This window comes from Salvelinus alpinus, chromosome 22, assembly GCF_045679555.1.
Source record: "Salvelinus alpinus chromosome 22, SLU_Salpinus.1, whole genome shotgun sequence".
NCBI lineage: Eukaryota > Metazoa > Chordata > Actinopteri > Salmoniformes > Salmonidae > Salvelinus > Salvelinus alpinus.
In genome coordinates, this window is record NC_092107.1 from 19,033,324 (window position 1) to 19,060,107 (window position 26,784).

The following is a 26,784-nucleotide window of genomic DNA, read 5'->3' on the forward strand; positions in this document are numbered from 1 at the left end:
TAGTGAACCAGGCGAGACAGTCATTTGAGAAACCAAGGCTGTTCAGTCTGCCGATAAGAATGCTGTGATTGACAGAGTCAAAAGCCTTGGCCAGGTCGATGGATACGGCTGCACAGTATTGTCTTTTGTCGATGGCGATTATGATATCGTTTAAGACCTTGAGCGTGGCTGAGGTGCACGCATGACCAGCTTGGAAACCAGATTGCATAGCGGAGAAGGTATGGTGGGATTCGAAATGATCGGTGATCTGTTTGTTAACTTGGCTTTCGAAGACCTTAGAATGGCAGGGTAGGATAGATATAGGTCTGTAACAGTTTGGGTCTGGAGTGTCTCCCCCTCTGAAGAGGGGGATGACCGCGGCAGCTTTCCAATCTTTGGGGATCTCAGACGATACGAAAGAGAGGTTGAACAGGCTAGTAATAGGGGTTGCAACAATTGCGGCGGATAATTTTAGAAAGAGATGATCCAGATTGTCTAGCCCAGCTGATTTGTATGGGGTCCAGATTTTGCAGCTCTTTCAGAACATCAGCTATCTGGATTTGGGTGAAGGAGAAATGGGGGAGGTTTGGGCAAGTTGCTGTGGGGGGTGCAGAGCTGTTGCTGCAGCTGGTAGGGGTAGCCAGGTGGAAACCAAGCCCAGCCTTAGAAAAATGCTTATTGAAATTCTCGATATTCGTAGATTTATCGATGGTGACAGTGTTTCCTAGCCTCAGTGCAGTCGGCAGCTGGGAGGAGGTGACTTTACAGTGTCACAGAACTTTTTGGAGTTTGTGCTACAGGATGTACATTTCTGTTTGAAAAAGCTAGCCTTAGCTTTCCTAACAGCCTGTGTATATTGGTTCCTAACTTCCCTGAAAAGTTGCATATCGCGGGGGCTATTCGATGCTAATGCAGTACGCCACAGGATGTTTTTGTGCTGGTCAAGGGCAGTCAGGTCTGGAGTGAACCAAGGGCTATATCTGTTCCTGGTTCTACATTTTTTGAATGGGGAATGCTTATATAAGATGGTGAGGAAAGCACTTTTAAAGAATAACCAGGCATCCTCTACTAACGGAATGAGGTCAATATCTTTCCAGGATACCCGGGCCAGGTTGATTAGAAAGGCCTGCTCGCTGAAGTGTTTTAGGGAGTGTTTGACTGTGATGAGGGGTGGTCGTTTGACCGCGGACCCATTACTGACACAGGCAATGAGGCAGTGATCGCTGAGATCCTGGTTGAAGACAGCAGAGGTATATTTAGAGAACAGGTTGGTCAGGATGATATCTATGAGGGTGCCCGAGTTTACAGATTTGGGGTTGTACCTGGTAGGTTCCATGATAATTTGGGTGAGATTGAGGGCATCTAGCTTAGATTGTAGGACGGCCGAGGTGTTAAGCATGTCCCAGTTTAGGTCACCTAACATTACAAACTCTGAAGATAGATGGGGGGCAATTCATTCACATATGGTGTCCAGGGCGCAGCTGGGGGCTGAGGGGGGTCTGTAACAAGTGGCAACAGTGAGAGACTTATTTCTGGAAAGGTGGATTTTTAAAAGTAGAAGCTCGAACTGTTTGGGCACAGACCTGGATAGCATGACAGAACTCTGCAGGCTGTATCTGCAGTAGATTGCAACTCCACCCCCTTTGGCAGTTCTGTCTTGGCGGAAAATGTATACACATACATCAAGGCTATTTTCAGCTATGATTTTACCACTCAGAATCCAGAATGGATATGACAATGGGGCCAGCACAGGATACACCCTTACAACAATCTACTTTTTGTTCTTCTTGACTTGTTATCTGGTAAACTGCTACTATGTGTCAAGAAAAGAGCCCCAATTAGGGGTTAGTGTACTCCATAAAAAAATGGCTGGTTTAGATTAAAAACTATTGCCCTGTGTCCCCGTTCATAGGGGCATGAGAGACTAGTCAGTGGTAGAATTGAGTTGGCACTTTATTGGCCCAAACACCCATAGACCCACAAGGTTGAGGTTACTCATGGACAGTAATTAGTAATATTTTTTTTTTTGCATTGATGCATTGTGTCTTCTAACTGTCCAAGAATAGAATCCAAAGTGTTCGGAAATATTTGTTCCCATAAATACAAAGGAGGATGTCTCTCCTCATACCTCTGGCACTTTAGTCAGACTGCCAGACTGTGCACCACAGAGCCAATCAGGAGAGAATACATACAGGTCAACAGTGCCAATTGAAAGTCAAGGGGTGTGTCTGTGCCTTTTGGATTACTCTCTCTTTACAGAAAACCCCTGTGGTTCAAGTCTGCTCTGTTATAATCTCCAACCAGCACAGCCAGAAGAGGACTGGCCACCCCTCATAGCCTGGTTCCTCTCTAGGTTTCTTCCTAGGTTTTGGCCTTTCAAGGGAGTTTTTCCTAGCCACCGTGCTTCTACACCTGCATTGCTTGCTGTTTGGGGTTTTAGGCTGGGTTTCTGTACAGCACTTTGAGATATCAGCTGATGTACGAAGGGCTATATAAATAAATTTGATTTGATTTGCTCTGCGCATGTCTGAAAGTGACAGAGCCAGCAGCCAAGAGAGTTTTTCACAGTATATCATAAAAAAGTATTAGGCTTATGAATGTATGTAAAATGCTAATATGTATTAGATCCAGTACAATGGAATAACTAAGACCTGAATTTGATTGCAGCGTGTTCCCATTCCTCCTTCTCTTTCTGTCCAGCAGGGTCAACCAAAAACACTTGGCCTGATGGTTCATGCAGATACTGGGGTAGCAATATAGAAATGTATTGATCCCTTAAATGATTTTACTATTAAATGATCCATATCACAACCCTCATACCTCTTCACAAAAATGTACCTAAATCAATTTTGGAAAAAGGATTTTACTCACAAAAGACGTAGGAATTTATTTTCCCAGTTAGAAATAGTAGGCCATGCATCAAATAACTATTTTCATCAGAAAAACGAACCCTCAAATGCACTATTGCATTTTGTAAGTTGTCTGTCGGTGGCTTGTTGTGAATGCACTCAAATATCAAGTCATCAGGTTATGTAAACTGCGTTCTAATACTCAACGTAGAAGGATTTGTCTTAATGTACAGTATATGAAAGTGATGCTATAAAATGATTATTTCACATTATCAAGCTCACTGTGACTGACAAATCACTGCATATTACTGTGATTAAAAAGAGCATATGAAACAGTGTTGTTCATGAGGCCTACCTGTGCGCCTTCCTTTAAGCACCTCTCCTGTCCTTCATCCATTCCACATACAGCCATTTGCGGATCTTTTCAGTGTCCATGTGAAAGACAGTTATTGCGAGGATGGAACATTTGTTGACTTAAAAGTTGTTTTTTTAAACACCCATGTAAAATTAAGGCCTGCAAAGCTTACAGATTTAAGTCTAATAGCATGAGATGAAAGTAGACAAACATCAGAGTGTGCAATATGAAGGTATAGTCAGTGGACATTCTGAACCTTGTTTGAAGTCACACGACCTAGGAGCTATCGAAACTTTACATTTGGAAAAATTCATGTAAAATGTTGTGAGATGAAAATTGACAAACTAAAGGGTGTGCAATATATAAGAGTAGTCAGTGGACATTCTGAACCTTGTTTGAAGTAAGTATGTCACATGATCAAGGAGCTATTGAAATTTGAATGTAAAAAAAGTTTGTACTTTGTTCACACTCCCTAACTAATTCAACTAGGAATACAAGATGCTGCTCACATTTCCACATGTTTATTCGCTTTGGAAAGGAAATTAATGTCTAAATCGTGAAAATAAGACCTGTGCAATGTTGTGCGCAATTTTTCCAACATCATGACACTTATTTGGAGTCTGTGGCTCAAGTGGTTTGAAAGCTATTGAGGTTTGAAAGTGCAAATATCCGTTGAATATCGAACTTGAAACTCTTTACCTCTGTTTTACTTCGCACCTTTTCCGTGTACCCCAGAGAATGAAAGGGGTTCAAATTGTTTTTACGTTTTGTTGAGGTAGCGTTGGCGGCGAAAGGTGCACACTCGAACTGGTAGCTAGCTTGTTATCAGGGAAAATTGAAATAAACTGGACACAAATAAAGTAATAAAACCAAGAAAACAATGTATAATTAACCTCCATCTCCTGTAATTTGAAGAAACTAATTTGAATAATAAAATAATGCTCAACTATTTTCAATCTCTATCCAATAATGTCACCAACTCACCAAGCTTCTCAACACATATTTGGTGACATTAATATATTTAGTATAGTTTTATCTAAAAAGCAACACCTTTTTTTGTTTCACTATTTACTTTGTTTCACTATTTTATGAAATTTCACTGAGGATGGTCCTCTCCTTCCTCCTCTGAGGAGCCTCCACTGGCAGAGCCCAAATAATTCCTAGTAAACTAGGATGGAGTGGGTGGTATGTTATAAAAACATTTAAGCATTTGGATTTGTCATGTGTCATTTGGATAAAAGCGTCTGCTAAATGTCATATATTATTATTTAAGTGTTTGGCAAAGCCCAATGGAATTTATTGATCAAAACATTTTATTCATGAGAAAATTACCCCTTCCCAGCCCAGTACCCTTAGTCTCGCGTGAGTTGCATCGTGTGCGCTCTGCACAGTGAGAACTGCAGCTAGGTAGTCCGCCATTGCTGAGTGTGGAGATCTACGTTAGAGAAACATTGCCGTTTGGTTGTCAACAACCAACTACGGACTAGCGAGGGTCGAGTGGAAGCTCCACAAGTATACTTCCCTGTACCTAACCAGATAATATTTTCATGTAAATACAGAACACACAGACGAGGTAACCATGTCCAATCTCAGCAAAGGCGGCACAAAAAAGGATACCAAGATGAGGATACGAGCTTTTCCTGTAAGTACAAACCGCATATAGGACCTGTCCCTGCCAGCAGCAGGCGGTGACTGGACCACCGAGGTTCGAGTAACTAGCTAGCTGGGGAGTGCAGTTTGCAAGGCCGGTCTTTCAGTAATAACAAGTAGATAGCTAGCTACCCCCTACTAGCTGCTTGCTTGCTACCTACTGTTAGATACAGTAGCTAGTAACGTTACTGTTGTCAGACAATTATTAACATTAGCTAGCGAACGACCAACTGTCATTTTACCCGGAGAAAAACATGGTTTCTAGTTAACGTTAACTAAATATTTGGCGTCGTAGCTTTGTTTGTGGCTGAATGACTTGTTGTATTTAACGTTAGGGAAATTCAGAAACTGGTGGGTTGGACTGGAGATAATTGTTGTTGGGTGACGTTATTCTGCATGACATGGTTTGCTGAATCACGTTATTTTAGTTAATAAAAAACAAAACACGTTCTTTAGTTACATGCCAATAAAACCTTGCGATACCCCGACTAACTTTAACTGTTGGATAGATAGCTAACTTTAGCTAACATTTTGCATCGACTGTTACACCTAGTTAATGTAACGTTAGATACTTTGTCTTTCAAGATTGAAGTAGCTAACGTTAGCCTAAGTTTAATTTGTAAACAGTTTGCTAAAACTAATGGACGAAAGCTAAATGGGAGTAAGCTATTGGCTGACATCAGTATTCAGAAGATCAGTATTCAGTTATGACGGATGTACCTCCACTGCATCCTCAATGATCCCCTAAAGTAGCTCTCGATAACTCTTCTCTCCATAGGGTTTCCAGCAGTGAGTTTCGCCCACTGTTTGCTCTGTGAACTACAATTCCGACTCCGTGTATTAAAGTTTAGAAAAGTAAATAATCATTGCTTGCGAAAAGGTTTTTGAAACAAATGGCCCTTTCATATCAGTCAAATAATCTATTTAAAAAAATATATATATATATATATATATATATATTTGTAGTTTTCCCCCTTCACAATTTCGTCGTATCCAATTGGTAGTTGGTCTTGTCCCATCGCTGCAAATCCCGTACGGACTCAGGAAAGGCGAAGGTCGAGAGCGGTGCGTCCTCCGAAACACATCCCAGCCAAGCCGTACTGCTTCTTGACACAGTGCCCGCTTAACCCTGAAGCCAGCCGCACCAATGTGTTGGAGGAAACACCATACACCTGGCAACAGTGTCCGCTTGCATTGCGCCTGGCCCAGGAGTCGCTAGTGCGCGATGGGACAAGAACATCCCTGCCGGCCAATTGTGTGCTGCCCCATGGGTCTCCAGGTCACGGCCGGCTGCAACAGAGCTTGGACTTGAACCAGGATCTCTAGTGGCACAACTAGCACTCTGATGCAGTTTCTTAGACCTCTGCAACACTCAGGAGGCCTGAGAAAATATATTTTAAATAAAAACAATACACTTACTGTAGCAGATTTGCACAGATCCATATACTGTGTGTGCCTCCAGTTGATGAACTACACTTCCTCCCAGTTATGCTTACACAGGTGTTCGGAACAGGCTAGATAGCTAGTAGAAAGAGGAGGAAGGGAAGCGCTACTAAGGTACACAATAGTACATTTTGGTAGATAGAAGGTGCTCTTTGGTAAAAGGGGTAAATTGGCCATCAAAAAGAAAGGAGGACCAAGGCACTCTTCATATAATTAATTAAAAGGCATTTATTAGTATGGCATGTTCAATAGAAACGTTTTTTTATTTATTATTATTTATTGTTTTATACCGACGTGTTTCTGCTGCATGGCCTTCGTCAGGGAGTACAAAAAAAATAATACTATGTCCTCTTTTTAACAGCTTTTCCAATTAGCCCTAATTGGAAGAGGGAGTGGTTACAAAATTGATTGGACACACCTAGTAAGCAATACTATACACATTAAAAGGTGAAATACTGTAGCTATGTTATCATAAAAATACAACTCCAAGCTAGATGTATCAGAACACTAAAAGGTAGTTCTAACCTTATATGACTGGGAGAAGTGTCAAGAATAAGAAAGCAATATATTCCATAGTACACAGCAAAACATGAACAACAACAGTCTAAACATAGCTGAGGGCAATTGAGCAAAATGTCCACTAGATGACAGTAAATGGACCCATCACGACCCTACAGGAAGGGTGAGAAATCCATATCTTCATTTAAACCAGGGTATTTAGTGGCCTGTAGTTTGTAAATCCAAAAACTTTCCCTTTGGTTTAACTGTTTAAGACGGTCCCCTTTTCTAATAGAGGCCGGAATATGATCAATACCCATAGCTTGTAGGGAGGCAGGGTTGCCATGGTCTAGGGACTTGTAGTGCCTTGCCATGGGGTAGTCTTCATTGACTACCCGTATGGCGTACTTGTGTTCCGCTAAGCGGTCTTGAAGACGTCTCTTTGTCCGTCCAATGTAGACCACCTTGCACTGTGGACATTCCAATCTATAGATGACATGAGTGGTTTTACAGTTAATGAAATGCTTGACGTGTCCAATCAATTTTGTAACCACTCCCTCTTCCAATTAGGGCTAATTGGAAAAGCTGTTAAAAAGAGAACATTGTATTCTTCTTTTTTTTTGTACTCCCTGACGAAGGCCATGCAGCCGAAACGCGTCGTTTTAAAAATAACTTTGTTTCTATTGAACATGCCATACTAATAAAGGCATTTAAATTAATTATATGAAGAGTGCCTTGGTCCTCCTTTCTTTTTGAAGGCTAGATAGCTAATTGGCACAGTTGGTCTCCTCTTGTCTGTCTTCTGCAAACAAGCGCTGTAATGTGTGTAGTAATTTAACATTTTGTTTTTAGAAAAGAATATGAGAATATGAGCTATACATTACTTGTGTTTCCAAAACCGTACCACTTTCGCGTTAACGTTTTGAGCAAGCATCGGGCTAAAGGTAGTTAGCGTCTATGAATGGGCTAAATGAATTATTGTGACATCAGGTAGCTAGTTTTGCCAGTTTTGTTAGTTTAATCTTCACCAAGGCAGTGACTCATAAACGTCAAATTACCTTAGGCCTTAAATGAAAGGATCATGTGCTAAGCCCAGTGTTTAGTTGAAAGTTCACTGTCATCAGATAATGTTACCTCCCTGGCTGTTCAGAAACTTTAAATCATTATCATGAAAGGGATGGGAAGGATATGAGTGCTCCTCAGATTCTATCCAGTTTGCCATCTACTGACTGTCACACTAACCCATGTGAAGTGGCTGAAGCCACTTTGGAACACACTTTTGATATGCAGAGAATAGATGGTGTAGAATAGATCTTTGAAAGTCTTGTTTTATGTCTTGGCTGGGACTTCCTAGAGTCCATTTCAGACATTCAGAGATGTCCTCAGAATCAGCAATTAGTCTGGCCACAGACTAAAATGATGTTGAGTACCACAGAAAATAGGACTGTTTTGTGTAGTTCTGGTCCAGGGTGTTAGTGCACTTCCTCTACTAATGTTGACCAGAGCGAAACAAAACGGTGCAATCATGGGCCGAATAAGGTTCAAGCCCTGTACCTGGATTATTAGTGGGATATATGACAGTTCATTTATTGTGGTAAGTTACTAGGTTTTATAAAAATGACTTGTGAGTAAAAGGCCTATTAGATGCAGAGGGTTTCACTACATCGGGATCCCTGTCCCTCACTCCAATAAGAAATCCAAATACCAACCTTGCATAATTGTTCTCGGGTTGAGTAGGGTCATGGATTGTCCTGCTATGTTACCTCCCGGATCCCTGTGAACCCTGTCCAATCACACGATACTTCCTGTGAAATATGCTTGTGTTTGGATGGTGCCATATCCAGACACCTTGTATGCAGCTTTCGGCCAGCTTCACTTTGGAGAGCCTCCAGGTTTAACAGGCCATGGTTGAGTGTGACAGCCAAAGGGGACAAGGGATTTATGTCAAGCTGTGAATATGGCCATGTTTATCTGAGTGTGATGGTTGGCTACAGTGAAATTACTGTCTGTCCAGTTAAAAGGAGAATTTGGGGTAAAGGCAAATGTTACTAGGTACAGTTAGAGGTGGCCTTGAGCAATATGATATGGAAAATATAAAACGCTTTCATTCATGCTGTGGACTGGATGGAACCTTATTGGGAATATTGTCATGATATTGCAGTCCTGCAGTCTTAGTTCATCACAAGGAACAAAAATCGGGACACCCTCCGTTTCCCTTTAGTGATTTGTTTTAATATACTTTTACATATAGGATCAAACGTAGGAATATAAATCATTAATTTTCAGGAGGAGCATTCTTTTATCAATGTTACACTCAAACTGTAAGATATTGCAATATAATATTGGCTACTCTTTAAATAAGTAGGGGTTTTTGGGTTGCAGAAGTGTAGCAAGTGACTTGTCTCATCTCTCTCGCAGGTTGCTGACCTAAAGAAGTAGGCTAGCCTAGCAGGAGACTGTGATAAAAATGGAGGCTATGCACACGGGGTCTATCAAGCTTGCTTTGCTCCAGTTCTCCCTCAAACGAGGGAGCCAAAGATCCCCGAAACTTTGGCCTGTCAGTCTATTTGTCTGCTCTCCTCTCACTCTTACTTCCTTTGTCCACTGCAGATGACGATGGACGAGAAGTATGTCAACAACATCTGGGACCTTCTGAAGAATGCCATCCAGGAGATCCAGAGGAAGAACAACAGCGGGCTGAGCTTCGAGGAGCTCTACAGGAACGCCTACACCATGGTGCTGCACAAACACGGCGAGAAGCTCTACACGGGCCTCCGGGAGGTGGTCACCGAGCACCTCATCAACAAAGTAAGGCCAATGAACGCAGGGTGGTAGACTCATGCTCATCCCAGTGCAAGTCGGGGAGTTGATTCAGTACTGATTGCTGTTCATGAGGGCATGTGATTGAATAATGTTAAAACATTTTACAACAGACAATGAAAACGAGTGTTTCTTATTGGACCAGTCCAGGTAGTCCCTCCCTGTTTCAGCCAGTTTTCTTTCGTTTGGTTTTACCCGGGTCTGGATTAACGTCCCTTTGCTGGATTTGTGCGGGTATGGCAGTAATCACCCTTGTAAAATCACTGGCAGCGTATTTTCCGTCAGTACACTTACAGGATCTCTAAAGTGGTAGAATAGTCACTGAGCTTGACCACAAGATGTTACTCACCTTGACCATAATAACATTTTAATTGTTGAAAAGCAACCTTGTGAACGAACGTCTGTCAATCGAATCCAGGCGATATTAAATTACAGGCCGATTGGCCTGTTCAGTGTTGGGCCTGTTTGGTATGCTGACAGCGTGATGAAGTGGAGTGCTCATATTAAACTAATTACTGTGGAAAGCTCAGAGAATCTGTCTGACTATGTCTGGATGCGGCGGACTTGCAAAAGAAAGCAAACTATCTGGAAAACATGAGTTGCTTCCATTCATTCAGAAGCCTTATATTTAGTGGTTGGAATTTAAATGAGTTAAGTTTGAGGAATGGGGCTATCAGAAGGCCCAGCTCCACTTGGGCCCAAAGGCATCTGACTGGAGATTTGAATGCTCTCTTTCAGTAATCACACACAGTCCTGATCTATGACAAGCTCAGCTGATTGAAAAAGTATCCTGTTTCGGAGAGTGAAGCAGGATTTGTGTTTTTGGTTTTGCTCTGTTGTTTTATCGAATTATGTAGGTACTAGGAAGCAGATCAATTTGCCTTTTGGTGCTTTAATCAGTGATTGTGATAGCCTTTGACCTTGGGATTGTGTGATTTAGTTCCACAAACTATCCTCAGACAGATTTCTATCATATGATCCCTATAACGTTCATGTTTAAACCACACACCATGTAGGCCAACATATTCCACTGAATGAGTAGCAGCAGGAAGCAGCATCAGATTATCTTGAAGCCGTGACAGGTTTCTGTGGCGTCTGCAAACTATTTGGAAACAATGACATTACTGGGACAATTAATTATCTATGCAGGGCTAGGGCTTTGGCGGTCATTACATTTTTTTTCAACTGGTTGATCGTCATTTAAGTAACTGCCGGTCTCACGGTAATTGACCATTTAATTAACATAAACATGCTTTGCATCTCCGGTTTCCACTTATAGCCTACAAGCTACTGATCCGGACCTTTGGAACATCTACATTTTAAAACATCTAATAAATCAATTTAATATAGCCAGCACATCACAATAAATCTTTTTTTTTTAGGCAGGTCTATGAAGAAAATGTAGCCTATTCCAGAAGAACAGAATAGCATATTCCTTATGGTAGGCCCTGATCTGGCTGTGCCATATGGCAGTTGGGTACACTTGTTCATTTATCAGGCAATATTTGCTTATAATTCCGGTGGCATTATTTTATAGTAAGAACAATACAATTGAACATAACTGAATAAAATAAGGTATTTTTTTTCTCCCAAACGATTTGAGGGAGTGCGCACATGCGGCTATTCGGTGTTGAGCGGTTAACAAAGAAACAGGTCCTCCTATATGCTTAATTTACAGTTATTTATTCAACTTTAGTAGCTACATGAAGCAAAGAATGATGATTTGAAAAAAGTTGCATGAAAGGGGGAAGTGCTCTGCTCTTTTTCTTGCGCAGGCTACACACACGTCATCAGTCTCACGTTCAGAATTTGACATGCACTTGATAATATCTTCACGCAGTATTCTCCATTTAATCTGGTCTTTACATATGTGTGGAATGATTTTTTTTATTTAGAATGGCCCACAAAAAATGAAAATCATCCATAGCCTGCACTCGAATAGCGAATGGAGGTTATGTGCAGTTACTTTTTTAATATGCCAGGTAGGCTACACTGTTTGGAAAGCAGATGAATGTGCTTTAAATATAGCAGCACGAGAAAGGTGGGATACACTTTTATTAAATAGTGGCCAGTCAAAACTCAGTCGGAACACGTTTCACCAGGCTGTGTAGGCTATGGGCTCTCCAACCATGTTCCAGGGGTCTTGAGCATATAGGCTACGTTTTGGATATATTTGGCCACTTCAGTTGTGATACAAACCTTAGCAAAGCATATAGGCCTATGGACTAGGTTACATAATGCATGCAACTATTTTTTGAAAAAGTTGCAAAAAAATGCTTGCTGGGTGAATCATTAACAAGTGATAATATTTTCATCATTCAGACTATTCTCAATTTAATATTGTCTTTACATATACTAAATAATGTGTGAAATTAGTTTTGATTCAGAATGGGCGACTATTATGCACCTGTCGGAACAGAGGCAGGGTAAAAAAAAAAAAGAAGATGTTTTCCATATGCACTTGAATAGCAAATGGAGTACGCTTTTCCCGTGGTTCATTTTCATGCAAGCCAGTTAGGCAACTTCGGTTGTAAAGCGAAGCAATTTGCTTAATATTTGGAAAGCTGAGACGTACATATAGTAGTCCAAGCCTATAGAAAGCTGATGGGATTCTCCTCTTTTTAACAGATTGCATAGCCTATAGAAACGCAACAGGAACACTTTCATTCCATGCATCAACCAGCTATGAGAAGCTGTCTCTCCCTGCGCAAAAGGTGATCCTGTTCTGCTCAAACTCTGAATGCCAGGGCTCTCATGAAGCATTTACTTTTAGATTTAATTTGTATTGATGTCAGAGTGATTAGAGGGACAATAGAGTGCTGAGTACCGGCCATTAGCAAGTTTGGTAGGCTACTAATGACAATCAGAGGCATCAGATGACTGTGGTCATGACTCCTGACTGCCAGTGTGGCTGTACTACGGTCACCATAGCCCTATGTAGGGTGGCATGTATACCTTTTCAGATGACCAATTATCGCTCTGGATGTCAATATTTCAGCACTGGCCTTAAAAAAAACACCACCCAATTGGCATCTCAGAATTAAAACAAATTCTCTCCCATTGACATTCTGTTCTTGTCCCCCACATTTGCAATCAGAGTAATAGGGTAAATCCATCAATCCCTTTTTGACAGCATCCATTTTGATTTAAACAAAACTTTCCAAACATGTTTTGCTATGGAAGAAGTGGTCATAAAGTGGCAAAAATCACTGAAGCTGGAGACTCGTATGTTTTGGCATTCAGGAGATAAACTGAAACGTGGTTAAGAAAGAGCATTTTGAATACTGGTGTTAACCTTTCTGAATATAACCTTTTTCGGCAAGACAGATTTTCCAAAGGTGGGGGAGTGGCAATCTTTACCAAAGATCACCTTCAGTGCTCGGTTATCTCCACCAAGTCTGTCCCCAAACAATTTGATTTGCTGGTTTTAAGCGTTAAACTTTCAAATAGCTCTTCGTTGACTGTTGCAGGGCGTTTATATCGTCCTCCTTCAGCACCGGCCTGAACCCTAGCTGCCCTAAGCTCTCTCCTGGCCCCTTACACTAAGTCTGAATTTGTCCTGCTAGGTGACCTAAACTGGGACATGCTTAAACCATCTAACCAAGTTCTAAAGCAATGGGACTCCCTACATTTTTCTCAGATTATTACCAATCCCACAAGGTATGACTCCAAACACCCAGAAAAGGCTACTCTCCTCAATGTTATCCTCACAAATAATCCTGATAGGTACCAGTCTGGTGTTTTCTGTAATGACCTTAGTGATCACTGTTTTACAGCCTGTGTTCACAATGGCTGCTCAGTGAAACGTCCTGTCCTGATTTGTCATAGACGCTTGCTAAAAAACTTTAATGAGCAAGCCTTCCTTCATGACCTGGCCTCTGTAAATTGGTATAGAATCAAATTGATCCCCTCTGTCGAAGAAGCTTGGACCTTGTTTTGTGATATCTTCAGTGATATTGTTAACAAACACGCCCCCATAAAGAACATTTTAATTAAAACCGGTTCAGACCGTGATCTTGCAGAGTTACTCCACCTCAAGAATTGCATTTGGCGAAAGGTTCGGCAGACGCATAATCAGGCTCAGGATTCACCTGAGCTCAATTTCGAGACTCTAAGCAAAGTGTCTGAATACTTACGTGAATAAATAGTTTTTTATTTGTAATACAATTGCAAAAAATGTTTAAACCTGTTATCGCTTTGTCACTATTGGTTATTGTGTGTAGATTGCTGAGGAATGTTTTGTATTTAATCCATTTTAGAATAAGGCGGTAACGTAACAAAATGTCAAGGGGTCTGAATACTTTCCGAATGCACTGTAAGTACAACAGATTCATCAGTAGGTGATTATAGTGAGCTGAGAGGGGTTCACTTTCCATTGAGATAGTGCCCAGCACACTGACACACTGTTTCACTAAATGGATGATGTTTCTCTGCCTGATGTTGATGAGCACAGTGTTCTTTAGCGTCGCATACAGAGAGAGGACACTCAGAGAGAGGAGCTTGTGGAGGGAGAGACTCACGGACAGAAAGAGTGTGTCATGCAGAGAAAGCGAGATGGGCTCAGTGTGCCAAGTCATCAGTGTGGTGTTGTAGTATCAAACGAATGCCTCTCTGCCTGACTGTGCTGCTGCTTCCCCACAGGTACGGGAAGATGTCCTCAACTCACTAAACAACAACTTCCTCCAAACACTAAACCAAGCCTGGAACGACCACCAGACAGCCATGGTCATGATCAGAGACATCCTCATGTACATGGTGAGTGGCACCACCAGTTACCAGAGCCATGTATTTAGAGAGTTATGTTTTAATTCTAGACATACATAGCATTATTTTAATATTCCCCATGTAAAGTTTATGGGGTGCTAACATGGCTGCCATAGTATTGTAGGGTCATGTAAATGCATCATTATGCAGAAACCTCAATGTCTAAACTCTCTAAATACATGGCTCTGACAGCTACAAGGTGCAGTCATAAACCAGGGATGTTTTACAAAAAAACAACATGTTTTTAGTATTTTGTTCATTCATGTTCCAGTTAGCAGATACGTTTTCAAGATACAGCACAAATCTAAAAGTGATGCTACGTTTTGCATCATTGTGTTTTGCATCATCACACTTTTAGAAAACGTAACTGCTGACATGCACAATTTGTGCTTATCAGACGTGCACACTTCTTAGTTATTAGGATTTGACTGTATTTCTCAATACAGTGTCATCTCGTAACCCTCCCTTGGACTGGTAATGCATTGCTTCCTGGCTGCAGGTCTCAAACGCGCTCCGGGGTGAGGTACAGATCTGAGATCAGCTTCCCATCCACCAATCCTAAACATAACCATTAGTGGGGGAAATGCAAAACCTGCCCAAGATCAGCCTTGAATGACAAAGCTTCACCCTCTCTTCCTCTTGTTTCCCAGGACCGGGTGTACGTGCAGCAGAACAATGTGGAGAACGTCTACAACCTGGGCCTGATCATCTTCAGAGACCAGGTGGTGCGCTACGGCTGCATCCGAGACCACCTCCGACAGACCCTCCTGGACATGATCGCACGAGAGAGGAAGGGCGAAGTGGTGGACAGGTATAATAATATGACCCGTCTATACACAGGGCCTGTTCGACGTCTTTAAACGTGTACAAACTCCTAGCTTCGTTGAAGGAATCACTGAAATGACTTGACAAGTGTAATCACTGGAAATGACTGAAAGCCATGCGGCGGAACGCTTGTGTTCGTCTGTCCAGTCATGTCTAAGCATCGACTGTTTGAAGGGAGGAGGTAAGGAAGTAATTCAAACAGAGCCAGAGTTTCTGAGCTGAAGGAAGCAGTGTTTTTCCCGATGAAAAAAAACCACAACCGTAATCCATGATTATTTCATTGTGCTCTTTGTTGAATTTAAAAAGTATCTGATACAGTCTTTGAGCTGACCCAGACCTAAATGGTATCCTATACACTGAGCGTACAAAACATTAGGAGTTGCACCCCCCTTTTCTCTCAGAACAGCCTCAATTCGTCGGGGTATGGATTCTTCAAGGTGTTGAAAGTGTTCCACAGGGATGCTGGCCCATGTTGACCCCAATGCTTCCCACAGTTGTCAAGTTGCCTGGATGTCCTTTGGGTGGTGGACCATTCTTGATACACACAGGAAAGTTGAGTGTGAAAAATCCAGCAGCGTTGCAGTTCTTGACACACTCAAATGTCTCGACTTAAAAATTATTCTTTAACCTGTCTCCTCCCCTTCATCTTCATTGATTTTGAAGTGGATTTAACAAGTGACATCAATAAGGGATCATGGCTTTCACCTGGATTCACCTGGTCAGTCTGTCATGGACAGGCACATAATAGAATCCATGTGTCAACTGTACTTGACACATGGACTGAATTAGAATGAATCTGTAGAGGTGTCTTTTAACCTGACCCTGTTTGTATCACTCTCACTTTCTCTCTCTCCCTCTCTCTCAGGGGGGCGATCAGAAATGCCTGCCAGATGTTAATGATCTTAGGCCTCGAAGGGAGGTCGGTTTACGAAGAGGACTTTGAGGCCCCGTTTTTAGAAATGTCTGCAGAGTTCTTCCAGGTTTGTAATAATCCCCCCCCCCCCACATCTATTCATACATTTAATTCACATCAATGCTATGTGTCATGCATTGACTTGCATTGATATTTGTTGTTTGCCTACTATTATCATAATATGTACATCATGTGTATACCCTCTCAGTCACCCAAGGCGCTCCTAACCCCGTGTTTGTTTGACCTCCAGATGGAAAGTCAAAAGTTTTTGGCGGAGAACAGTGCAAGCGTGTACATAAAGAAAGTGGAGGCGCGGATAAACGAGGAGATCGAGCGCGTGCTGCACTGCCTGGACAAGACGACGGAAGAGCCCATTGTGAAGGTGGTGGAGCGGGAGCTCATCTCCAAGCACATGAAGACCATCGTGGAAATGGAGAACTCGGGCCTCGTCCACATGCTCAAGAACGGAAAGACAGAGGGTCAGTTTGCCACACTACTACTACTCCAGTCCCAGCTATACTTTGCGTCCCAAATGGCACCTTAATCCCTATGCAGTGAAATACCTTTGACAGGGCCGATAGGGCTCTGGTCAAAAGTAGTGCACTATATAGGGCATAGGGTGCCATTTGGGACACCAACCTTTGTTTCTTTTTCGTGAAAGGGATATTTTCCCCCGATGTTAAAGTTTGTCAGACATTTGCATACCTCTTAAGAGGTCTTTTGCAGAGCAGAATAATTTAGTAATGTACATTGTGTGAATGTGTATTGTTGTCGTGTGCATACTTGGCACCACCCGTGCCATTGTTTTGATATCAATGTCAGCAATTCAATATTTATTGTGAAAGATATTAGTGGGTGGTCTTTGGATACTAATGTGTTTGTACTGATGTGTGGGCCCGTGTGCGTGCGTGCGTGCATGTGTGAACACAGACCTGGCGTGTATGTATAAGCTCTTTAGCAGAGTGCCAAACGGACTGAAGACCATGTGTGAGTGCATGAGCTCCTACCTCCGCGAGCAGGGCAAGGCGCTGGTGTCAGAGGAGGGCGAGGGCAAAAACCCTGTGGATTACATCCAGGTAATTTACACCGGAAGTGACATCATTGGCACGGGGCCCACAAAAAATTGATCTCTGGCTACATTCCCATTCCTTCCCATTCTCCCAAAGCGTGCATTTCCACACTCCCTGGTCATGGATTTAACAATAGGGGAAACTCCAGTGAATGCTTATACCGATTCAATGCTTTTAAATCCACTGCAGGGATGCAATTTCTGTTGTTATACTCCATATTGCCACTAGATGGCAGATACACAAGAGCATGTAGTAAGTGCAATTGCTTTCCAATAATGTCACGTGTTCTTCCTTCCTCTGGTTTTTGTTCTCTGCAGGGTCTGTTGGATCTGAAGTCGCGTTTCGACCGCTTCCTTCTAGAGTCGTTCAACAACGACCGGCTCTTCAAGCAGACCATCGCAGGGGACTTTGAATACTTCCTCAACCTCAACTCGCGCTCCCCCGAGTACCTCTCCTTGTTCATCGACGACAAGCTGAAGAAAGGCGTAAAAGGAGTGAGTCGTTTTCTGATGTAATGGGGAGGAATGTTCCTCTCCTCAGGGCACACAGGCTGCGTCCCTAATGACACCATATTCTCTATATAGTGCTCTACTTTTAACCAGAGCCCAATGGCATCATATTCACTACATAGTGCCCTACTTTTGATCAGGGCCCAATATAAGGAATAGGTGCCATTTGATTGTGACACATATTTGGTTGTGTTTCCGATTATTTTGTGCCAGTAGAAATTAATGGTAAATAATGTATTGTGTCATTTTGGAGTCACTTTTATTGTAAATAAGAATATAATATATTTCTAAACACTTCTACATTCATTTGGATGCTACCATGATTACAGATAATCCTGAATGAATCGTGAATAATGATGAGTGAGAAAGTTATACGCACAAATATGACAATACATTATTTCCCATTCATTTCTATTGGGCACAAAATAATCTGAAACAACCAAAAATAACAGAAAATGCATCCAACACATTTGTAGAGTCACACGCTTGATGTAGTCATTGCATGCAATGAATATGGGACCGAATACTACACTTTTTACTACTTTAATACACATAAGTAAATTTGTCCCAATACTTTTGGTCCCCTAAAATGTACAAAAAGTGATGTAATTTCTGAACGGTTCACCTGATATGGATGAAAATGACCTAAAATTAAAGCTGACGGACTCCACTTTAACCTCAGTCATTGTATCATTTCAAAGTACTGGAGTACAGAGCCAAAACAACAATAAACTGGTCACTGTCCCAAATACTTTTGGAGCTCACTGTATAAGGAGTTCAATATATTTGATTAAATCAGTGTTTCAAATGTAATCATTTAAAGTGTGTATGTGTGCTCGTGTAAAGCTCGCTGTCCTCTCGTTCTGTGTGTGTGTAGTTGACGGAGCAGGAGGTGGAGTCGATCCTGGACAAGGCCATGGTGCTCTTCAGGTTCATGCAGGAGAAGGATGTGTTTGAGAGGTACTACAAACAGCACCTGGCCAGGAGGCTGCTCACCAACAAGAGCGTCTCGGACGACTCGGAGAAGAACATGATCTCTAAGCTCAAGGTGAGGAAACAGGAGGAGGAAGAGCAGTAGCTTCGTATCTTAAGATCTTCCATCCATTAACAGATTCATCAACTGTTTGTTTCAGATATACAGTGCATTCAGAAAGTATTCAGACCCCTTGACTTTCCCACATGTTGTGACCTTAGTCTTATTCTAAAATGAATGTAAGTAATTTTTTCAAATTTATTACGAATAAAAAACTGAAATATCACATATACATAAGCATCCAGACCCTTTACTCAGTACTTTGTTGAAGCACCTTTGGCAGCGATTACATCCTCGAGTCTTCTTGGGTATGATGCTACAAGCTTGGCACAACTGTATTTGGGGAGTTTCTCCCATTCTTCTCTGCAGATCCTCTCAAGCTCTGTCAGGTTGGATGGGGAGCGTCGCTGCATAGCTATTTTCAGGTCTCTCCAGAGATGTTGTCTCTGGCTGGGCCACTCAAGGACATTTAGAGACTTGTTCCGAAGCCACTCCTGCGTTGTCTTGGCTGTGTGCTTAGGGTCGTTGTCCTGTTAGAGGTGAACCTTCGCCCCAGTCTGAGGTTGGTGAAGGTTTTCATCAAGGATATTTCTGTATTTTGCTCTGTTTATCTTTCCCTCAATCCTGACTAGTCTCCCAGTCCTTGCCGCTGAAAGAAATCCCCACAGCATGATCCTGACTCCACCATGCTTCACCGTAGGAATGGTGCCAGGTTTCATCCAGACATGACGCTTGGCATTCAGACCAAAGAGTTCGATCTTGGTTTCATCAGACAAGAGAATCTTGTTTCTCACGGTCTGAGTACTTTAGATGCCTTTTGGCAACTCCAAGCGGGCTGTCATATGCCTTTTACTAAGGAGTGGATTCTGTCTGGCCACTCTACCATAAAGGCCTGATTGCTGGAGTACTACAGAGATGGTTGTCAGTGACCATTGGGTTCTTGGTCACCTCCCTGACCAAGGCCCTTCTCCCCAGATTGCCTGGCGGCCAGCTCTAGGAAGAGTCTTGGTGGTTCCAAACTTCTTCCATTTTAAGAATGATGGAGGCCACTGTGTTCTTGGGAACCTTCAATGCTACATACATTTTTTTGGTAAACTTCCCCAGATCTGTGCCTCGACACAATCCTGTCTCGTAGCTCTACGGACAATTCCTTCGACCTCGTGGCTTGTTTTTTGCTCTGACATGCACTGTCAACTGTGAGACCTTATATAGACAGGTGGGTGTCGTTCAAAATCATGTCCAATCAATTGAATTTACCACAGGTGGTCTCCAATCAAGTTGTAGAAACATCTCAAGGATGATCAATGGAAACAGGATGCACCTGAGCTCAATTTCGAGTCTCATTGCAAAGGGTCTGAATACTTATGGAAATAAGGTATATGTTGTTTTTTATAGATTTAATACATTTGCAACAATTTCTGGAAACCTGTTTTCACTTTGTCATTATGAGGTGTTGTGTGTAGATTGATGAGAAAATAAATGTTAGAATAAGGCTTTAACATAACAAAATGTGGAAAAAGTCAAGGGGTCTGAATACTTTCTGAATGCATTGTGTTGTAGCACCTTCAATACCTAATAAGTACAACCTTAAGATTTGCAATATAAGTATATACCAGACCTGTGTGCAAATACTATTTCAAATACTTTGAGCATTTGCGTTAGCCTGCTTGTGGTGCCATGTGGGCGGGGTTTGCACTTTTGGTTATTTTCGATTTGGTTCAATTGCAAAGCTAAAATATTTTTAATTATTTTAAATTGTATTTTGATCCCAGTTCTGGTACATTACACAATGTAATAAATGTTTTACTTGAACTGCACCAGTGGTGGAAAAGTACCCAATTGTTATACTTGAGTAAAAGTAAAGATACTATTTTCTATTAAAAAGGTATGTCACTCAGTAAAATACTACTTGAGTAAAAGTCTAAAAGTATTTGGCTTTAAATATACTTAAGTATCAAAAGTAAAAGTACAAATAATTTCGAATTCCTTAGATTAAGCAAACCAGACGTTACCATTTTCTTGTTTTTTAAATTTATGGCTAGCCAGAGGCACACTCGGACATCATTCATAAACAAAGCATTTGTGTTTTGTGAGTCCGCCAGGTCAGAGGCAGTAGGGATGACACTTGATAAGTGTGTGAATTGTACCATTTTTCGATGCTGCTAAGCAAGTACTTTTGGGGTTCAGGGAAAATGTATGGAGTAAAAAGTACATACTTTTTTCTAGGAATGTAAGTGAAGTAAAATTAAAATAGTAAAAATAAAAATAGTAAAGTACAGATACCCCAAAAAACTACTTAAGTACTTTACACCTTTTGAACTGTACAAACTGTATGTTGAACTACAGCTCAGCTGAGTGAAGAGTCAGTGTGACAGAAATGATAGCGCGAGTGAAGTGTTTAATAGATCTGTATCATCCCGTATATCTCTCTTTCTCTTCCTCTCGCTCTTTCTCTGGTTCACCTGGCCAGACGGAGTGTGGTTGCCAGTTCACCTCCAAACTGGAAGGCATGTTCCGAGACATGAGCATCTCAAACACAACCATGGACGAGTTCCGCCAACATCTACAGTCAACGGCGGTGAGACACAGAGACACCCACTCACAGAACCAGTCCAGTGTTGGTTCTGGGGAACATAGAGCTCGCCAGCTTGTAGTCCTAAAAAAATTGAAATGAGTTACTTCTGGTTCGTTCAGCCATTCCTATGGGGAAAGAATATGGTTTTGGGACAAAACATATAAGATCACCTAATCCTGTGTTTACTACAGACCTTATTTTCAGCATTTATCAAAAACGCCATTCATTTTCCCATAGGCTTTGTCCAAAGACGACACCATTACTATTGCTCTCTATTTAACCTTGCATTAGCTCTCTCAAAGCGAAGAGCACATCTTATGGAGCTTTTGATGGTCATTCTGACCATTGGGAACCTCAGTGAAAGACGTAGATCTAACTTCCATCCCCAGGTGTCGTTGGGTGGAGTCGATCTCACAGTGAGGGTTTTGACGACAGGTTACTGGCCAACGCAGTCCGCCACACCCAAATGTAATATCCCCCCTTCTCCTCGACATGCATTTGAAGTCTTTAGAAGGTTTGTCTATCTCCTCTTTGTCCTTCACTGTATCTCATTTACTTTGCATAGCGAGGCCATGTAATTCTCTGCTGCAGCTTGTGGAAGCGGGGCGCTGTCCATTGTCTGTGTTTATCTTTAACGGTGTAGTGTGTGACTGTCCTCTGATTTTGTGGCCATAGATTTTATCTGGCAAAACACAGCGGCAGGCAGCTCACGTTGCAGCATCACATGGGCTCTGCAGACCTCAATGCCACCTTCTACGGCCCAATCAAAAAGGTATGCAGGGGACAGCCTTTGACTGGCTGGCAGGTAGACAGACTGATGCACGCACGCACCACTAATGTCAACATCATGCCTTGATAACAGCAGGTCTATTAAGGCTGTACTTGCCTTTGAATATGGGATGAACATTGATGTGTGGGGGGGCTACAGTTAAAGTCATAAGTTTACATACACTTAGGTTGGAGTCATTAAAACAATTTTTTTCAACCACTCCACAAATTTCTTGTTAACAAACTATAGTTTTGGCAAGTTGGTTAGGACATCTACTTTGTGCATGACACAAGTCATTTTTCCAACAATTGTTTACAGACAGATTATTTTACTTATAACTCACTGTATCACAATTCCAGTGGGTCAGAAGTTTACATACACTAAGTTGACTGTGCCTTTTAAACAGCTTGGAAAATTCCAGAAAATTGTCATGGCTTTAGAAGCTTCTGATAGGCTAATTGACATCATTTGAGTCAATTGGAGGTGTACCTGTGGATGTATTTCAAGGCCCACCTTCAAACTCAGTGCCTCTTTGCTTGACATCATGGGAAAATCAAAAGAAGTCAGCCAAGACCTCAGAAAAAAATGTAGACCTCCACAAGTCTGGTTCATCCTTGAGAGCAATTTCCAAACGCCTGAAGGTACCACGTTCATCTGTACAAACAATAGTATGCAAGTATAAACACCATGGGCCACGCAGCCGTCATACCGCTCAGGAAGGAGACGCGTTCGGTCTCCTAGAGATGAACGTACTTTGGTGCGAGAAGTGCAAATCAATCCCAGAACAACAACAAAGGACCTTGTGAAGATGCTGGAGGAAACAGGTACAAAAGTATCTATATCCACAGTAAAACGAGTCCTATATCAACATAACCTGAAAGGCCGCTCAGCACTGCTCTAAAACCGACATAAAAAAGCCAGACTACGGTTTGCAACTGCACATGGGGACAAAGATCGTACTTTTTGGAGAAATGTCCTCTGGTCTGATGAAACAAAAATAGAACTGTTTAGCCATAATGACCATCGTTATGTCTGGAGGAAAGCTTGCAAGCCGAAGAACAGCATCCCAACCGTGACGCATGGGGATGGCAGCATCATGTTGTGGGGGTGCTTTGCTGCAAAAGGGACTGGTGCACTTCACAAAATAGATGGCATCATGAGGACGGAAAATTATGTGGATATATTGAAGCAACATCTCAAAACATCAGTCAGGAAGTTAAAGCTTGGTCGCAAATGGGTCTTCCAAATGGACAATGACCCCAAGCATACTTCCAAAGTTGTGGCAAAATGGCTTAAGGACAACAAAGTCAGGGTATTGGAGTGACCATCACCAACCCTGACCTCAATCCTACAGACAATTTGTGGGCAGACCTGAAAAAGCATGCGCGAGCAAGGAGGCCTACAAACCTGACTCAGTTACACCAGCTCTGTCGGGTGAATTTTGGCCCATTCCTCCTAACTTATTGCTGGAAGCTTGTGGAAGGCTACCGGAACCGTTTGACCCAAGTTAAACAATTTAAAGGCAATGCTACCAAATACTAATTGAGTGTATGTTAACTTCTGACCCACTGGGAATGTGATGAAAGAAATAAAAGCTGAAATAATTCTGTACTATTATTCTGACGTTTCACATTCTTAAAATAAAGTGGTGATCCTAACTGACCTAAAACAGGGATTTTTTTTTACCAGAGTTAAATGTCAGGAATTGTGAAAAACTGAGTTTAAATGTATTTGGCTAAGGTGTATGTAAACTTCCGACTTCAACTGTATGTGTTTATATAAGCATGACATAGTCAGTGATTGAACAGAGGCTACATTGATTACTCCTGTGTGACTGAGTTACCTGAAGGCTGCCGGCCGGTGGTGACCTCTCTTCTCCTCTCCTCCCAGGAGGACGGCTTGGAGGTGGGGGTGGGCGGCGCCCAAGTAACAGGCTCCAACACCAGGAAGCACATACTGCAAGTGTCCACCTTCCAGATGACAATACTCATGCTCTTCAACAACCGGGAGAAGTCCATGTTTGAGGTACAGCCGCGTAGCACATCACAGAATAAAGTCAAGTTTGTAAGGAGGGATGTATTTGGGCAAAGTGATGTCTTTATTATATGTGCAGGATGTTCATAGTCGTGGTCTGGCAATGTCTTTCCCTGAGGGAATAAATAAAGTTATATTGAACTGAAAAAGTTAGTTTTTTAGAGAAACACGAGGGTCTATGTATTCTTTGGTTTCAGTATAGTGCAGTCATGGATCAAAGGATCCCTCTGCCTCATCTCCATCTCTCCTCTTTGTCCCCATCTCTCGCTCTCTGCTGTGTAGGAGATCCAGCAGGAGACAGACATCCCGGAGAGGGAGCTAGTGCGAGCGCTGCAGTCGCTGGCCTGCGGGAAGCCCACCCAGCGGGTCCTCACCAAGGATCCCAAGTCCAAGGAGATCGAGAACGGTCATGTGTTCACCGTCAACGACCAGTTCACCTCCAAGCTGCACCGCGTGAAGATCCAGACAGGTAGACAAACCCAGTTAGCCATACAGACCGGTCTTGTAGAACACAGATTTAAAGAGCTAGGGCATGCATAACCAAAATGGCACAAAAACAACCAGGATTTATTTTGTTTCAACATTGGTTTCTGAAGCATGGCGTTGAACTGTATGCATACCAACCTTCTAGGGTCATTCTAACCACAGAATTATAATGAGATTCTATTTATCTGATTCTACCTCTCAGATAGTTGTAGTGAAAACCCCACTGATCTCCACTCGTCTGGATAGCCCAACCAAAGATTTACCTGTGTAGCGTGAATTTATTTTTATTTCACTAGGCAAGTCGGTTAAGAACTAAGTCTTATTTACAATGTCGGCCTAACCCGGATGATGCTGGGCCAATTGTGCGCCGTCCTATGGGACTCCCAATCACGGCCGGATGTGATACAGCCAGGATACAAACCAGGGACGGTAGTGATGCCTCTTGTACTGAGATGCAGTGCCTTAGACCGCTGCGCCACTCGGGAGCCCAGTGATATAGTCCTGTGCATGTAGCTGTCATATGAGGTGCCCGGCTGAAACTGGTTTCCGTGTGTTGGTCGCTAGTCGCCGCTAAGCAAGGAGAGACGGACCCGGAGAGGAAGGAGACGCGGCAGAAAGTGGACGATGATAGGAAGCACGAGATCGAGGCGGCCATCGTCCGCATCATGAAGTCTAGAAAAAAGATGCAGCATAACGTGTTGGTAGCAGAGGTCAGTGGAATACAGTGTATGAACATTGAGGTGTTTCGGGGTACTTCTGTCTGTACCTCTCAGTATTTCATTTACGTCAGTAATTAGATGTAAGATCCGGTTCTGATTGTGTCTGTTTGTACCATCTCTCCAGGTCACCCAGCAATTGCGATCGCGATTCCTCCCCAGTCCTGTAGTCATCAAGAAGCGCATTGAAGGACTCATTGAGCGGGAATATTTGGCACGGACACCTGAGGATCGCAAAGTGTACACTTATGTAGCATAAAGGCGTGAATTCAATCAAACAATACTTTTTTTTGGGGGGGGGGGGGGTGTTGTGTATGACCTTGGAAGTTTGTCTGATACTGGGAAGCTTACCTTTCGTTCATTGGCAAAAAAAGACAAGTTTAAAAAAATATATAATTTAGCTAAATGGAGGGATTGGATATAGCTTTGTTACAGTTTCATGTTACTTATGTGGCCTTGGGGAGAATTTGGGCGGAGAGTGGGAATGCATCAAGTGTACTGCATTCAAGCCCAATAAACAAAGGAAAAGAAAACTAGCATAAACAAAATAATACAAAAAATATACCAAGCGAATGTGGGTTGGCTACACAAAGACCAAGAAAATATTTGAAATTTCTCCCGTTTTAAATGTTGATGTAAATGTGTTTGTGTTTTTTCGTGGCACCATGCTGGTTGTACAGGTTGTCAGACACTATTGGCCTTTCCCACCCCCCCCTCTAGGACTTTAATCAAAGAGAAGAGGACATGGATGTTGTTGCTGGTTTGCAGAGAACAGGAGCAGTTGCTTGATAGCATGCTTTATCTTATGGAGTGCTCTATACAAGGTGTATGTTTTTTTTGTCTTTTTCTTTTTCAATGGGGCCTATTGTAAAATTGGATCGTCAGCCCAGAAAATATTTCTCTCCTTGGAATTGTAGGTTCTTCCCAATGCAGATCACAAAGGGAAGTTCTTTTTTTTTCTTATTGCATTTCAATTGGAACCAATTTATCACCATGTTTTAATGTGTATAAATTGTAAATAATTGTACTCACTAAAGTGGACTGTACAGGGCCTAGTTTTCATCATATTAAGTGTAGAAAAATAAATTGTACAACGAAGGGAATTTTGCCTCCTACCTGTTTCACAATTCTGCCTTGTGTATTCCTCTCTGAGAGCAGAGAAAGCCACACTAAAATTGTCTTTACTGTGAAATATCTGTTCCTCTGACCATAATTGAAGCCTAATGCATAGAGGGAACCACAGTCGAACTGTTACGCAGCCAAGAGGAATTCAAAATAACCATTTGTATTGCTTTCAAACAGTGGTAGCCAACTTTGAGTCTGCACTTGCTTTAGAACTGCAATGTTTCTTACTGAATCCCCTCAAGTAAATGTTATTTCTCAGTGTGCAATTAATTTGGTTGAGGCCACATGACATGGGATAAATGTGCATCTCACAAATACTACAGACAGCTGCTATGACAAGTTAATGTTGATTATTAGAAAATAAAAATGTA

At 42.1% G+C, this 26,784-nt stretch overlaps 1 protein-coding gene across 2 annotated transcripts; it reads left to right on the forward strand.

The window, feature by feature from the left end:
• Positions 1-4,571: 4,571 nt before the first annotated feature.
• LOC139549187 (cullin-3-like) lies at positions 4,572-26,391 on the forward strand. Of its 2 annotated transcripts, XM_071359377.1 has the most exons (17): positions 4,572-4,825; positions 9,385-9,582; positions 14,236-14,349; positions 14,805-14,876; positions 15,009-15,169; positions 16,049-16,163; positions 16,347-16,575; positions 17,027-17,172; positions 17,484-17,660; positions 18,553-18,723; positions 21,179-21,286; positions 21,673-21,797; positions 21,959-22,055; positions 23,943-24,077; positions 24,369-24,555; positions 25,137-25,282; positions 25,416-26,391. In XM_071359377.1, the coding sequence occupies exons 1-17, from the start codon at positions 4,763-4,765 to the stop codon at positions 25,545-25,547; spliced, it is 2,376 nt and encodes a 791-aa protein (XP_071215478.1). In that variant the 5' UTR covers positions 4,572-4,762; the 3' UTR covers positions 25,548-26,391. The 2 variants fall into 2 exon arrangements, with proteins under 2 accessions (XP_071215478.1, XP_071215479.1); XM_071359378.1 differs by lacking the exon at positions 14,805-14,876 and having other exon boundaries at positions 4,579-4,825.
• Positions 26,392-26,784: the final 393 nt, after the last annotated feature.